Here is a 17,827-nt window from a genome sequence, read left to right as displayed (position 1 = left end):
AATTAGACTTATCACCAGGTCTGTACTAACATGAGCAATACGACTGGTGCCATATGTGGAGCAGGATCTGCTTACCCTTCCGGAGCACCTGAGATCATCCCAGTTTTTGGTGGGGTTCGTGTTGCTCAGTCTTTAGTTTTCAATGCTGTGTTTTATGTAGTTGTTTGTCTGTTGGTCTTTTCCCTTATTTGCCATGGCGTTGTCAGTTTGAGTGTGAATGTCCCTTTGGTATCTTTTGCCTTTCTTTTTCAGTATCAGATAGGCTTTTTTTTTTTAAATAAACGTCTTAATAACAACATAAAAACTCTCTTAACTTCTTGAATTCAATATTATCAAAATATTTTGATCTGTTCTCAAATACACCCTTTCAATGATCAGGAATGTCTACTTCAATCTTAATCTTCGCACAAATAGCCCAACCCGAGAGAGGTCAAAGTTTTGTTTTAGCTCCGTACGTGTTAAAGGCCTCACTGTGACTTTGAGACGAGGAACAGCAATGAAAGCGCTGTTCCTTTCTTTTTTTCTTGCTGTGCATGTACTTATTTTGTGTCATGGATGGACACCCTATATTCTTTGTTTTTTTATTATGTTCAAAAGTATAAACTGTTGTGTTTTATAAACTTTGACAGGTTCTGTGTTAAAATTAACCACTCTTAAAGGTATGAAGTTTGAATTTGACTGAACAACTTCACCGGCTTATGACAAACCAGTTTGTTTTTTTAATAAAAGACTTTTCTCTTAACGACCTACTTCATTAAATGTAAAGGGTCCACAGGGCGGAATGCCAACATTTTCTGCAATTGAAATTCAACAGTTTGAGCTATCCTCTTTATTTGTGTCCTTATCAGGCAACTTTTGCTCAAAAGATGATAAAATCAGGAAATCCATACCAAGTATGGCAATATCTTTGATTTCAGCCAACAAAAAATCGTGTTTAAACACATGTTTTCCCTAATTTATATTTCTAAGTTAACTTTCCCAATTAACTGTGAAGCTTCTCCAGTACTGAAGCTACTAATAAATTTATTCTAACAGGCAAGACTACTAAAGAATTTTTTTTCTCGAAATGGAGACGCTCGCCTCCTATCAACCAACATATTAAAAAACATAGATAATTTATATTATCAACTACAAAATATCAATTATCTTTTCCCCAAGAAACACTTTAAATAACTGTGTTGGGTTTCTTTTAATGTTGTTGAGCCACAACCTGCACACTCAACGCTTGGTAATTTTCAGCATTATTATTCCTAATGGCCCCTACTTAATTTTGTACATTCCTTGTACCTAATTCAAGTTCTTTTATTTCGCTGACCATTTTACTATCATTTGCGTCACATGCATCAGCTGTTCTCACCAAATGCCCCTTTTGTCTATCTGCCAGTCTCAAAGATTCAAGGCGAACAGCAATATTTTCGGCTACATAAATTGTATTCTCTTAACCAAAGATGGACATCAGTTTCAGTTGTACATGTAGTGTCAATAAAGTAATCACGAGGGTGTCTAGGACTATAAAAGAACCCGTTTAAGCTTGCCTTGTAAGTTTTTGAATTGTTTGAGTCAGTTCAGGCAAACTTTCACTTCTTAATCAACCATTTTCTGTAGTGTACACCTGAAAACCAATCACTAAGTTCTGTAAAAAGATTAAATTGTGGCAGATATTCTTCTAGATCCATCAAAAAAGATTAAAAATATGTGATGATGCTACTACAAAGGTTACTCAAGTGATCAACCGGAATTCATTTGATTCTGACACACAGACAGAAGGACAGTCTGACAAAGCGATTACTATATGATCCTGAAATTTTTTTCAGACGCATTAAAAGTCTAGACAAGAATTCCAGGACTGCAAAAGAAGGTCAATGAAATCATTAACTGTATTTCATCTGTATTTTATCAATATATAACTGCACAACAAAAACCTTGATAACATTTAAAGAAAGATCATGTAAAATGATATGTCACAGCCACTTCTTGGCAAGCACAATAAAGGAAAATTAACTATTGTAGATTTTTTAATTAGTATTATCATATAAAAACAATAAAATACAACCAATGTCAAATTCAATTGATAATATTTTCAAAATTAGTACCTTGAGTATTACCTATAAGAAATAAAAGAAACCATAACATATCTTGGTAAATATGTTTTAACTAATTCAAATCATTAAAAGTCTCTACCATAAACTATCAAATATGACTCCTGTGGTTTTATCATGTATAATACAAAGCAAACAAAGTGACTAGTTTTGACAAAACTTGCTGAACACAATCATTTGATTACATGCATAGAGAAATAAGTAAAAATAATGAAAGCTTTGAAAATCAGGACTGCGATGTTGAAGAAAAGTAACAAAATATTAAAATCCCCTTTTCTGAACTGTTTAAATCTGCAACCATTCATAAATGATGACTAGAATTGATAATACTAGAGTATATAAACATCATAGGTTATAAACAATAACAGAATAATAAAAATTTTCACATTAAAGTATAATAGCTAGCTGATTAGTTTGCAAGAAAATACTATTTATTATTTCATTCTAATAAAAGAAACAATTTTATTTAAAAAAACGACTGCATAGCAAATGTAGAGATGTCTTTAATGCTTCATGTTGCATAAAAAAGTGTAGAAAACCTAGTTACAATTTTTCCTTCTATTGTTTCACAAATAATTTATATTGTATTTTATACATTTTAATTTTAATCAAAATATACATTATTTTTTCAGTAAACAGTCTTTACCTAGCCAAGTAAAATTAGGTGAATAATAAGAAATTGTATCGCATTCTATAATGATATGGAAGACATAAAAATTTAATTCCTTTAAAGCTAGTCACAGTTAAAATGCTGGTTTAGGTGATTCACAAATACTGTTCTGTAATAGCTAAAATAAAAGATTTTAATTACTGCTGATATATATATATATATATATAATTGTTTTGATTTACACTGTTCATATAACATATAATAATAATTGATTGATTTTTGGTGTTTAAAGTTATATTGTGGCAGGCAGTTTTTATTGGTGAAAGAATCTTGAGTGCCCCAAAAAAGAGCCACGGACCTTCATATCAACACTATATTACACTGTTCAGATAACATTATATTACATTGTTAACATAATATTACACTGTCTAGATAACACTAAATCACACTGTTCATATAACATAATATCACATTAGATAACATAATATTACATTGTCAACATAACATAATATTACCCTGTTCACATATTATATCATTACATTGTTCACATAACAAAATACATAATTATTCTGATAATATATAATATTGAAACACTTTTTATTCTTAGTTCCTTTATCTTTTAGGTTCCTTCATTGATAATCACAAATAAAAATCAGTGAAACTTTACCTGGGTGAGTATTCTTGATAATCAACAGACTAGATTAATTCTTTGACTAGAATATAATAAACTGTTGATGCAAAGATATGTCTGGCTTTTTTGTAATTACTGCAAATATTAAAATTAAAATGGCAATAATTAAACATGTATACTATGCAAAACATTCAGAGTCATGACTGAAGGCGCAGGGCCAAAAAACCTCTATGGAAATGAGAAATGCCAATGCTTTTAAAACTGAATAACAAATACCATTGACCTATCATAAGTGGTTCCCATTAAACTAACCTAAACACAAACTTTAACTTGTAAACTATGAAAAAAGTGTCAGCGTCAATGAACCATGATGAGGTGGCAGGGTCATATTATCTCAATGGAAATCAGACTTGCAAATGCTTATACAAATGCATACCAAATATTATTGACTTAACATTAGTTGTTCATCTTAAACTCATCTAATGACAAACTTCATCTATCATGTCTAATCTATGCAAATATTCAAAGTCAATGGACCATGACTGAGAGGATGGAGCCAAATAATCTCTATAGAAATGAGATGTGCCAATGCTAATACACATTCATACCATCATTGACATATTACTAATGGTTCGACTTAATCTTACATACTAATACATTTAAATTAAGCAAAAGTTTCAAAGTCAATAGACCATGACTGAGGGAGCAGGGCCAAATAATCTCTATGGAAATGAGAAGTAACAATGCTAATTCAACTGCATACCAAATATCATTGACATACCACTAGTGGTTTTCCATAAACTTACCTAATCACAAACGAATACATAGTTGATGCTGCCACCAGAAACAGCACGTCTAAGTCTTGCTTTTTCGACTTTGTCAAAGAGAGACAACAATTGATTGCTTTTAACACATAAAAAAAATAATAAACTTTGGTAAACTGTTATAGCTTCTGACAATAAAATCAATCAGATTATTAATCACTAGACATAATGCAAAGCCGTTCCAATAAATTTCATTCAGTATAATTTGTTCATCAAAAACTATATTATGTAAAATTAAAAAAATTTCTAAGGTACAATCAATCATAAATCTTAAAGAACATTAATCTAATATGAGTATTCTTTATATGCTACAGACTAGATTAATTTATGGACTCAAATATCAATATTGACAAAGTGCAAGTTTTCAATAACCATAAGTAAAATGCTACTAGTAATAATTATAATTAAACAGATAAAATTGCACATTTATAATTTGATTAAATGGGAAAAGCAATTATACTCATTACATATAATTAGGACCAGTACATCAAATGATATTATACTTTTATAATCCTTCCGATTCACGGTATACCAATTGCAAAAAGAGAATAGTTTTAAGTTCAATAGTCTGTATCAAAATATCTTTTTGTTGGAAATTTTATATTATAATATGTTAATATATTATGCTTCTACTCTTCAAGTAATGAAAAGTTGTACAAACATTTTAAATCATGCAAATATTTTTTCATCAATAATGAAAAAAAGTAATAGAATCATATAAAATGAACAACACAACCTTTGACCTTAGTGGTTTAAAATGCTTTACATGAGTTTTAAAAAATATAAATTGAATAACATTTGTATAATACAACATATATAAATTATATACAGTATATATAAATATATAAAAATGTTTGATATGTGCTCTGGATTGCTTGGAATGTAACTTAAAATAAACACAAAATATGGTGTAAAGTTAACTTTATAAATGCAACCTTTCACAGGCTTTTGCAAAAATGAAAACTGAAATGTATTTTTATTTCAAGCAAACGTCACTATTTTCCTCTGCAATATTTTGAAATTATCATTATGTTTTAGACTTTTTATAAAGTGAATCAGGTTTTATTTTGAATTAACCATTGTAGTTTTATTGAAATCTGTTCAAGATCTATTACTATAAAATTTTTAATTATTGCATACACTTTTAATTATCTTTCCTTTTTATTCTAATATGAATTTTCAAAGTGAAATCTAAATCTATTAATTAAAGCTTTTTTAAAAGCTAAAAGTTGTAAAATGATCAAATTAATTTTTTAACATGTCTTCTTACTGGTTTTGTCAAAGTCTGCATATAATAGATATAAGAAGATGTGGTATGAGTGCCAATGAGACAACTCTCCATCCAAGTCAAAATTTATAATTTATAAAATTTAAAAGCCTATTGAAAATTTGTACTACGTTGAACATTTAAATTCGTAGTTTATTGATACCCATTAAACATGGTATCCCATGAACTATTTTGAATCCACAATATATATTACTCCAACGTTAATTACAAATGTTAATAATTTTTTCAGTGTTTCATTCATCTCAAAAATTGCAAATCAATATTAAAGTTTAATGGTTTCAATACAAGAACTATGTACACGGTAATATCAACAATTATGTCTCACTACAACTATTTACAACAAAATTATGGAGAAAAAAATGCAGTGTATATATATATAATTGTGTAGCCATCGGAATTATATAATTTCTATTTTCAAAACATTCAAACATCTAATGGAAGTTATTTAAGTAACCTGTCTACAAGAATGTTATACGGCAAGCTCCTGCTATAAAGGTTGATAAAAAAAATCACAATGATACAATTACGCTTCAACACTATTTGTAACTGGCTTTTGATTTTCAAAATAAATCTTAAAATGAAAGACTCATAATCCTAAGATAGTCAAACTATAATAAGATTCACCATAGCTTTCATATCATACGTTAATTCTAAGAGATTCTGTCCCCAAATATAATAAAGACATATAAAAAAATATAAAAAATGATGAAAAATTACATGTAAAAATATACCAAAAAAGTATTTTTCATTGTCCCTTAATAAAAGAGTTAAAAAGGACTAGAATAATTCGATAATTGTCTGCTTTGTTTTGTCTTATAACCAAAAATTAATCGAAATTAAGAAGGAACCAATCAGTAGAAAAACTGACATGAAAACTGCATCAGCTCCAGCTCTGAACTCTGTTAATGTCTGATCAATAGCTACATTGGAACCACCTACAATCATAATAAAAAAAAATTTACAACATTTTAAAATAGCTTATAAAGTATATAAGATATCTTACAAAATTTATAAGATACCTTATATATTATATGAGATATCTTGAATTTGGAATAAATAGTAAAACAGCTTGCCATAGATAATGGATAAATATATGTTTGATAGCAACACAAGGAATAACAAAAAGAAATTTATGCACACAAACTAGAGGCTTACATGAGCCTGTATTGCTCACCTGAAATTTTGCATAAAAGTGGTACATAGCAACAAGGTTATTTGTGTAGAATGGGAAATTGTATGGACCAAAATCTTGTCTTGCTAATTATTTCAGTTGGACATAGCTTTTGCCTGTTAATTAACAGAACTATACTTTTCAAGATAATAGTCAAAAATTCATAAGGGTTCCACGGAACCCAGTGTCTTGCCTACTTTTGCTGTTGTCTATGTTTTCAGTGTGATAGGGGAATGCACATAATAGATACAGTTAATGAAATGGTTTATGAATCTAGTAAATGTTTTTAAAACTTTAACTGCAGACTGTTTGTAATGTTAACTGGAAGAAAAACTAAGTCCATTTATAAGTAATATACGGAAAAACAGGATTTTTTTTTCACAAAATTTACTTCTGGATACTAACTTTTGATGATAAGCAAGCTTCTGTCCAAGTTTGGTACAAATCCAGGATAGTTTAAGAAAGTTATTAAAATTTTAAAAACTTTAACCACAGAGTGAATGTAATGTTAACTGGCAGAAAAACTAAGTCCATTTATAAGTAAAATACGGAGAAACAGGATTTTTTTTTTACAAAATTTACTTCTGGATACTATCTTATGATCATAAACAAGCTTCTGTCCAAGTTTGGTAGAAATCCAGGATAGTTTAAGAAAGTTATTAAAATTTCAAAAACTTTAACCACAGAGTGAATATTGGTGGACGCCGCCGCCAACGATGGAATGTAGGAATGCTATGTCTCGCTTTTGCGACAAAAGTCGCAGGCTCAACAAAAATGACAAAAGGTTAAAACTATAAGGAGTTATCTGACAATTTCAATCATATTGATCATATCGGTCAATTTGAAATAACATGCAATTATCTAAGTCAATTTGAAAATAAAGTTGAGAGTATATCAGTAAATGTAGAGAAAAAAAAATTAGTTTGACCTATCAATGTGCAAAATCAATTGTTTTAGATTTTACATGCACGGCATCTGAGAAAATAAACAGTTTGATATTTTACCAGATATTGAACTATCTCAGCCTTTACCTGTCAATGTGAAATAAAGTGTTATAGATTTTTTGCCTGATCCACCATCACTCATTGCAGCTACTCTAACTGCATAAATAATTCCTTTCTTCAAATTCGTCAAGACATAAGAAGTAACCAGTCCATCAGTGTCAATTTCTTCTGCTGATCTAAAGTGTTCATTAGAAGGCCAAAGATACAACTGCAAGAAACAATTGTATGTATAAAGATCATGCTACATATATATTTTTCCTTTTTTGTAGAGTTTAAAACTGTTTTAATTAATCATAAACATATAATACAATAGATTGGCAACTTTTTAATGGCTATAATATCTATTGACTATGTCAATATTCTCTCTCACTATCAATTTAACTACTATTTTACATACTAACATATTCCTTTTCTTATATAATTTTTTTCCCTTTTTCAGATTTCCCACAGAAATGTCTCACCTACTATAATGACCATTGATTTTATGTTGATAGTCCTACATATAAAGTTTTAACATTTATGATCCAAGAAAATGAGGTCAAGGTCAGATAAACCAAGCTGGAAATACATGTACACCTGTAATACAATCATTCCATACACAGAATATAGATGACCTATTGCTTATAGTATAAAAGAAACAGACCAAACAATGGAAATTCTATATTGACCAATGAACCATGAAAATGAAGTCAAGGTCAGATGAACCCTGCCAGACAGACATGTACACCTTAAAATCATTCTATGCATCAAATAAAGTTGACCTATTGCTTACAGTATCTAAGAAACAAAGTTAACCAGGAGAACTGAACATTGACCAATGGACCATGAAAATGAGGTGAAGGTCAGATGATACCTACCATATACACATTACAATCATTCTATACACCAAATATAGTAGACCTATTGGTTATAGTATCTGAGATATGGACTTGACAATTTAAATACATCATAAAAGTCTTAAATAGATAATTTAAAAGCAGTGTAAGGGAGGTAATCCAACATTGTACAACTTTGTTTTTGGATTACTTCCCTTACACTGCTATTAAATTGTCCATTAACCAGGAAACCCTTGTTTTTCCTCCTTTTTGCCCCTAATTCCTAAACGGTTTGAGCCATAACCCCCAAAGCCAATCCTAACCATCCCTATGTGGTATGGAAACTTGTGGTATAATTTCAGAGAGATCCATACACTTTAACACAAGTTATTGTCTGGAAGTTACAACAAGAGGCTCTCAAGAGCCTGAATCGCTCACCTGCATTTCAGAGGAGAAGATTTTTAAATGTTACCAAACTTGATGAACAAATTGTGTAATATTGTCTTTAAAGGGCAATAACTCCTAAAGGGGTCAATTGACAATTTTGGTCATTTTCACTTTTTTGTAGATCTTACTTTGCTGAACATTATTGCTGCTTACAGTTTATATATATCTATGATAATATTCAAAATAATAACAAAAAACTGCAAAAAATTTTGTAAAACTACCAATTCGGTGGCAGCAACCCAACAATGGGTTGTTTGATTCGTCTGATAATTTCAGGGCCGATAGTTCTTGACTAATTAAACAATTTTACCCCGTCACATTTGCTCTAAAAGATTTAGTTTTTGAGATATAAGCCAAAAAAAGCATTTGACCCCATGTTCTATTTTTAGCCATGGTGGCCATGTTTGTCAATGGATCAAAACTTCGGATACAATTTATAAACTAGATACCCTAAGGAACATTAAATTAAAGTTTGAAGGTATTTGGCCCAGTAGTTTCAGAGGAGATTTTTTAAATAGTTTACGACGACAGACGGCGACGGACGCCAAGTGATGGCATAAGCTCATATGGGGCCCTTTGGTGATTGTGCGAAAACCAATGTGTCTTCGGACGACGACGACGCCAACGTCATACCAATATACAACCGCAAAAATTTTTCGCAGTCGTATAAAAATAACCAGGATATTCTAAACAAGAAAACATTAAAAAAAATTTCAAAAATTAAATGATTTTCTTGTGAAATGTGAACATCAAAGGCAGAATTTTTGGGTTTGAGTAATTAATAACGACATGTCTTAAAAAATCATGTTTACCTTTGTCTCGTTAAGCAATGAAACACAAGAGCATGCATGGTGTATGGCTAAAATGCTGTCAGTAGATAGCATAATATGGTTATTTATGGGCTTGCATTTAGCTTTTGAAATCATGAGGTTATAGTCATAAGCAGGATAAACAAGTTGAAATGTATTAGTTTAAACATATTTTATTTGCTGAATTAAAGCAAAATAGATAAGACACAAGTAAATCATATTTATGAAGTCTTCTCATTGAACTGTTACCCTGGTATAAGAGTAAAATAAACAGGAAGTTTATAAATATACAAGATTAAAACATACCCTATAATTTGCAATAGTGGCTTCATCAAATTCAATCAAAATACCTCTCCATGAGACTACAACGGATGTTGCTGAATGGGAGTGCACTGCTACTTCCGTTGGATATAATCTTGAAGCTGTAACAAAAACAATAACATTGGTTTTACTTACATATACAATTTCTTGGTTATAAATAATTTCTAAGTTAAAACATCAAAGTAACTTACAAATGTTATCAATTACTTATATACAGAGAGCAACCTACTGTTTTCATTCATTGTTGGTATTAGACAAATACCCAACAAGTAGAATTTGCTCACTAATGATACTTGTGCTTTAAGTATTCGGTAAACAGGAAGTTGAAGAGAAATTGATATGAACAGGCACCATGCAGTATAGTATGATCACATGATGCCTGAAAACAAATTTCAGGAAGCTCTTATATGTAGTTCTCTAGAAAAATGCAATGAAAATTTCATAGATGACCAGTATGTGTTTTTAGAATATACAAGTTTTCTGTTGAACAGAAAGTTAAAGAGTTTTGAATTTGAAAAAACACCAAAAGTACAGCATTCTCACATAAAGCCTGATACAAAATTTCTGGAAGTTCTGACTTATGTTTCTTAAGAAAATCGCAATTGAAATTTCATAGGACAAACAGATGGATTGACATACAGACAGACGGACGAACAGACAGTGGTAAAACAGTATACCCCTCCTCTATTGTAATTGATAGAATGACGGTTTTTAATGTAGACCGGGAGATCATTCATGTACATTTAGAACAAGTCATTAATGTCTCATATTCCCAGTTTCAAATTTTTAAAAAATGTGCTTTTTCAGTATTAAACCCAAGACCATTTATAGACTAAACGATATGACACCTACTCATTGATAAAAAACATAAATTGAGCTCTAAAATATAGATTTTTAAATGCTTTTTGTTGTTGGCTTGCCTTATCATTAATGTTTTTATTTTCTCTTTTTACTTGTGTTGCCAATGGGGAATTCAGATCTACTAATTGCTTGATTCCACCCATCATTAGATCTGATTGTCTAAAAGACCTTGGGTAGAAACATTTCTTCAATTTTTCTATGGAAGCGAATAATTTTATATTTGATCTGAAGCTTCATAATAATGAAGTGTAACATGTAGGCAATTTTTAGATCTGCTGTGCAGCTACTTCCTATTTACCAATAGTTTAGCAAATAATTTTATATTTGTCTAGAGCTAGATAATGTTCAGTTGTAGCTTGTAAACTTTTTTTTACATATGCTGTGCAGCCACTTTTTTTAGAAGATAGTTTTAAAGTAAGATTCTTTAAACCTTTTCAGAAATAAAATAATTGTTGGAAATCATATTTGCGTTATAGTTTAAATCTGCGATAATTAACGATATCATACGCGACAGGGGCTAACCTATTGACCCTTATATTTGGCAACACAATCACTCTCTCTTGGTGTGTGCAGGAGGCAGGTAAACAGATGATACCAGTACACAGTATTTTTGTCATGGCGAACGTAGCTATTTGAGAAATAGTCACTGACATCAAAGATATACATGACAGCTATTATAAACTGCTTCGCCAAGGGCAGCCGGATACGACCACAGAGGTCCAACCCTGAACAGTTGGGGCAAAAATGGACACAATATTCAAGCTTGATACAGGTCTGAATTTTGATTATAAGTTTCTGACACAGAATAAATGTAGTCAAAGAACTTAAAATTGGTTATATGATTTGAATTTATATTCAGTTGAAGATTTCTTGCTTTTGTACAAATACAATTTTCTTTTTGTAAAATGTGGTACATTTTAAGAGACATCAATAGACTTAAACACAAGTTATTGTCTGAAAACTAGAAAATTGCTTGTTTTAGACCCTTTTTTACCCTAATTCCTGAACGGTTTGGACAATTACCCCCAAAATGAATCCCAACCTTCGACTTGTGGTATTGAACCTTGTGGTACAATTTCAGAGCAATCAATATACTAATACACAAGTTATTGTCCTGAAACTAGAAAAATGCTTGTTTTGGGCCCCTTTTTGGCCCCTAATTCCTAAACGGTTGGGACCATTACCCCGAAAAACAATCCCAACCTTTCTTTAGTGGTATTGAACCTTTTGGTAAAATTTCAAAGAGATCCATACACTTAAACTTAAGTTATTGTCCGGAAACCAAATGTCTTAGGACGACACCGACGACAACGATGACATGATAGCAATATACAACCCCAAAATTTTTTAGCAGACTTTAAAAACTACCTTGACCAAAAACTTTAACCAAAAAACTTTTAACTGAAGCGGGACAGACGGGCGGACGAACAAACAAACGGACGGACGAAAAGAAATGATGCACAGACCGAAAAACATAATGCCCCTAGGTGGGGCATAAAAATAGCATGCGTAGCAACTGGGACATAATATATTGCCAGTATACTATTTCGAGGTAGAAACAGATGAATACTATCCTGTCCGAAAAAATACCTCTGGCCTCCCCCAGAATATCAAATGGTTGTCCCGTTTTCAATAAATATAGGTAGAAAAGGGTACGTCTTTATCAATTGTCACCTGGTGAGATTGTACAAGGTAAAACTATGATTCCACATGACTAAGGTGTTAATTGACTTCTTAATTTATGACCTAATATAGGGATATGAAGTGACTCCCTCATATTTAGGTCTTTCCACTTTTCCGTGGAAAGACCTTTTGCTTTTGTTCTGATTATTTTTTTTTTTCTTCCGCCTAATTTTTTTTTTTGCACTGTATTGATGTTTCAAACGATGTCCCTTAAATATTTTTTATATGATATTGTACAGTTTATACGCTTTTGAAACTGACCCTGTTTAATCGAACACTTTTCTTTGTAAGAGTTATCTCCCCGAACACTGTTTTTCTCGTTATGACATCTCCTTCGCAACCGTAAAACAAAGCAACAAATTTATTTTTCCAAATTGCTTGTTATATCCTAAAAATGTTACGTTTAATTTTGACCGAAGCGTTATGAAGACTCCATATGAGAGTTATTTCCCCTTATGTATTTGAAATAAGTGATATGTATTTGTAACTTGTAAACCATAAGTGATAGAGACCTAGGGTTTTTTAATTTGAGGTCCTTGGTCCACTAAAAGAAAAATGAGGTCAAGGTTAAAGGTCAAGGTCATGTTCTAAATTTTGATTTTGGCTTGTTATTACTTACTATCAGAAGCCATATAAGATATCGACAAAATATTTTTACTAAATTGTTATATGCCACATGTCGTAACACATACATTTTGGTTGAACGGGTAAGTTGACAAAAAATGGGAGTTTTCTCCCCTCTCATATTTAGAACTAGCTGTATGGTGATATAACTCTCTTACCATATATAGAAGAGACCTAGATTTGACGTCCTTACTTTATGACCTTGAAATTTAGGTCAAGGTCATAGGTAAATTTGACATTCTATACTTCGACCTTTGCTCCAATTTTATATTTTATATTTGTAAATGATAAAGCCATGGGACTTCTTGCATTTTGTTGCAAGCCATATAACCTTGAAAAAGCCAACCAGAAGTGACCTTGTGTGAACCGGAAGTAGCTATTTTTTGTACTTATTTAATGTAAAAGTATATAGCAGTGTTCTCCCCAGGCCCTTAAAGGCCCGCGATGTATAATTTTCTACCGTGGTGGTATCGTTCTTGCCGCGATGTATAATTTTTCTCAGTGGTGCTAAAATTTTCGGTAAAATAATTGTAAATCGGTAAAGTTTTAAACGACTTGTTAAACCTTTTCCGTGGGTATAAAATTTCAGATGAAAATTGACCAGTTCAAACCAGTTCAATCCAGTTCTCACAACTAGATTGTTTACACCACGTGATCGATTTACCTTTTGAGGTTAACCTTGATGATTGGATTTAATCGGTGTACATGATTCTTTTGTGTTTTTATTAATTAAGAGATCATAATTAATGATCAGACTTGTGAGGGACAAGCAGACATTTGTTAATTAACTCTATTACTCCAGCCTTTGGTCATAAATAATTTGCGTATTTTAAATGTGTTGGAGATACTTCCCCTGATTAAGCTTATTACAAATAAGTGCTCCTAAAATATTATCTATCATTGAAAATAGAAATAAAGTACAAATTGAATGCTAAATTATATAAGAATGTTACCTTAAGGATAAAAACTTTCTTTGAACATACCAACAAAAATATATTGCAAATCATTTTTGATAATCATACTTTCATGAATGCACAGACATATTATAATAAATAGGTAGTATTTTCCAATTTGTAACTGACCGACCGTGCAAGGGCTGTATAGCCAGTCAAGGTCGTTAAAAACTTCCATTTTTTGTTTGTAACTGATTTGAGTTAAAGTAGTCCCAGTCTTTAGACACAGATTGTGAATGATACATGGGTGTACAGATAGATGATATTAATTTACTCTTCATGTCTGTCTACCAAGTAACACAAGAATGATTATAATAATAATTGTATTGTTGTTTAAAAGAATCATGTCTAAAGCTATGGAAAATAGTTTTTAATTTACTAAAGGTTCTGCATTTAAATTTAATCTTGTTTAAATTTAATTGTTATGGTGTAATCTAACAAAAATGGGGAATGTGTAGTGTAACTACAAGTATCAGGACAAATTGGCTTGATCAAAATATAAAAAGTGACTTTAGTTTAAAGACTAATAGTGCTTTCTTTTATTTTTTCTTAAAAGAAATTAAAGTATACAAACTGTTTATTGATTTACTTCTTTTTTTACCAGTAATTTTTTGACCCAAAGTCTACATAACACAGTAAACAAAACAAAGACAAAAAGGTAATGACACAAAAACTTAACAAGAAAAAAAAAAGCGATGCAACGCGACACAACATATTGTACAAATCATTTTGACACGCGTTACCCTGGTGCTATCCAAAACTCCTGGGGAGAACACTGTATAGAACCATATATTTTTGGAATCAGTGTCAAGTAAACTATCATACTATACCGGAAGTGACATTTTTAAACCTGAAGTAACAAATTATCTCCCTTATTTCAAACAAAAGTGTATAGAAACCATATATTTTTGGAATCAGCGCACAGTTAGCTATCATCTGACACTGGAAATGACATTTTAAACTCGATTTTAATATTTTCTTATCAAAATACATGGTTTTTTGGTGGAAAGACCTTCAATTGTTCTCTGAACAATTGGTTTTTAATTTATCTAATTTATTCTTCCCGCTAAATGAATGACCTCAGCGTGAATACAAGCTTTTTTTCATGACAATTAAAGATACAAAGTCAGTCGGCATATCAGATCGTCTATTACTGCAATCAACAACACAACAGTAGTCCGTGTTGAATCTTTTAATGTTTCATTGTTAATAAAGTTGTCTCATCAATATATATTTTGATTCAAATACTCCTCGTGTTGCATGTGCATGTAGAAGCAAACGCTTAATCAGGTGATTGTTTTTCAAGGTCTGCATGGTCACTGCTTATCAATTGTTAGCCCCCAGTCGAGGAATTCTCAGGAAATATCGCGTAATATCATAGTTGGGCTAATTGGGTTAGACATGCACAGTTAAATGTGAAACTGGTGTATTGAACATAGTTTTGAAAATCACCTTCATGAGTTGTACTTCATTACACAACTCTGTGCACTATTATACATACCTAAATGCAGAGTTTCCTGTTTGTACGAGTCACTAACAGGTCCAAGTCCAGCAGTGTTATACACTTGAATTTGAAACCAGAAATTAGAATCTGCCCATAGACCAATACACACAGCAGATTCCATCTGTCCTGGGAAACGTATATATGTCTTGTACAATGGTTCAATATCATCATCTGAATAGTAGTTTATCTAAAATAAAACAAAAATAACATGCAGGAACAATTATGTGGAAAAGAAAGTTTCCATTTTTATGCCCTGAAAAATAGATGTGCAAACTCTCCTAACAATTCAAATTATGATCAATTAAAATTTCTCTGACATAAAAAAAAACAAAACTAGAGGATGAATATATGAAATTATAATCATTATAAGGGTCGTAAATAAATAGATCTGCATATTTTCGCAAGCTACTTTTTTTTTACTCAGATATTTTTTCCTTCTGCTACATATGATCATATTTCTATTCATTTCAACATTACTTTTTAATCACATATTTGCATGTTATTTTGTTTTTATTGTTATCCAGATAACTGACTAAACTCTTCAGTTAAATCATTACTAACTTGGTAACCATAGAGACGACCTTTCATAACCGCCCTGGTATCTTCTACTGCATCCCATGTTACCTCCATAGCAGTAGAATTAAAAGCGTCTGCTAATACATTACCAGGTGCTGCTGTTGGCACTATAAAAAATATTTCATTCATATAAATTTTAAATAATTTTTTTTTTCATCAAGCAATTTTTCCTATTTCAGATATGTAGGAGATGCAAAGTTATTTAAATTTTCTAAAAAAAATCCAAAATTAAACATATAGGTGTCATGGAGGCACTTCTTTCAGACTCCAACTAGCCATAATAAATAATTTTCATTTTATTTATAATTCTTACAAAATTCCTAGGAAAATTCAACCGCCCACAATTAATTAAATTGAATGTCTCCCATCCTCCCCCACAATCAATTCTGGAACAGCCTGTAGTAGATTATATGGGATGTGCAGTTCATTTTTGACCTAATTGATTCTGCTTTTGGATGATTTTATGGATAAAGTGTTGAAATTTGACCTACTTACTGCCTTCAGAGGAGTAAATCATAGCTGAAGCATTGGGACCACTTCCAATTACATTCCAGCCTTGAATTTTTATTTCATACAATAGATAAAAATTTTCCTCTCCAACCTGGTAAACAAAGTGTGTTTGCTTCCAGGATGTAACTTTTTCCTGAAAAATATTAAATATTGAATACTTAAATGTTTTAAAAAACATCACTTATACAAGAAATATCATAATTTTGTAAAGCTATTGGATAGCATTGACTTAACTTGATAATCATATCAATTATCAAGACCTCTCTTAAAGTGAAAAACCAAAATAAACAAAGCCATGAACAACTTTTGATTGGCGGCGGAACAAATTAGAAACAAATGACTCACACTTGCAACATAATAAGTGTATATTTTGAACTAATTTGACTGTATATTTGGAACTAGTTTGACTGTATATTTTGAACTAGTTTGACTTACCTTATTCCATACTCTCTGATCACTACCCTCTTGAAATTGTCTCCAGTAAACCATATATCCACCATCCTGATGGCCTCTGTCTTCATATGGCATTTCCTAAAAAAGGATTTACACATTCAGCAAATAGATTGATTGTGTTTAACACCACTTTTAGTACTCTTGAACAACCGACCACAGGAAAACTGGCAATCCTAATCAAGATTGGAGTCAAACGCACCTTCTAAGAGCAGGGTTCAAACAATTCCATAATTTCATTTACTTTTGGACATCAAGTCATTTTTGACAATCAACTTACCAATCTTTCAATTTGATAATCTCATCATTGTTTTTTCTTGAAGGGTCAGTGAGAACAAATAAATTGGGTAAATCACTTTATACACTACTCTACTGTTCTAACAAAAACCCAACCCATCTCTTTAGAAGGAATGTGGTCTTATAATAGGAGTGGTATCTAATAAGGGGTTGAATAACAAAGAAGTTACTGCTATCATATACTTGCAATAAAAGAGGGATGAGTTTTGAGGAGAAACAGATGCAAGACACTTTCCCCTTTAGCAGATATACCATACTGAAGACTGTGTTTCATTGTTATCTAGATAATTGTTTAAAAGGAGTTTCAGATATAAGATGCAAGCCTCACGTTTTAAAATTTGAAAATTTAA

At 31.2% G+C, this 17,827-nt stretch overlaps 1 protein-coding gene across 1 annotated transcript in view; it reads right to left on the bottom strand.

Moving 5' to 3' along the window:
* Positions 1 to 1,997: 1,997 nt before the first annotated feature.
* Positions 1,998 to 17,827, bottom strand: part of LOC127730102 (contactin-like) — a 75,288-nt gene continuing 59,458 nt past the window's right edge. The window contains exons 20-26 of the mRNA XM_052238214.1: positions 17,166 to 17,261; positions 16,716 to 16,863; positions 16,206 to 16,327; positions 15,642 to 15,831; positions 10,005 to 10,120; positions 7,655 to 7,835; positions 1,998 to 6,387 (exon numbers count right to left, since the gene is read on the bottom strand). Of these exons, the coding sequence (XP_052094174.1) occupies positions 6,266 to 6,387; positions 7,655 to 7,835; positions 10,005 to 10,120; positions 15,642 to 15,831; positions 16,206 to 16,327; positions 16,716 to 16,863; positions 17,166 to 17,261 (975 nt within the window). The 3' untranslated portion in view covers positions 1,998 to 6,265. The remainder of the gene's footprint in view (positions 6,388 to 7,654; positions 7,836 to 10,004; positions 10,121 to 15,641; positions 15,832 to 16,205; positions 16,328 to 16,715; positions 16,864 to 17,165; positions 17,262 to 17,827) is intronic.

The sequence above is a fragment of the Mytilus californianus genome, unplaced genomic scaffold (assembly GCF_021869535.1).
Source record: "Mytilus californianus isolate M0D057914Y unplaced genomic scaffold, xbMytCali1.0.p SCAF_2, whole genome shotgun sequence".
Classification (NCBI taxonomy): Eukaryota; Metazoa; Mollusca; class Bivalvia; order Mytilida; family Mytilidae; genus Mytilus; species Mytilus californianus.
The sequence above is the reverse complement of the archived record's forward strand: the minus strand, read 5'-3'. Positions and strand labels throughout refer to the sequence as shown.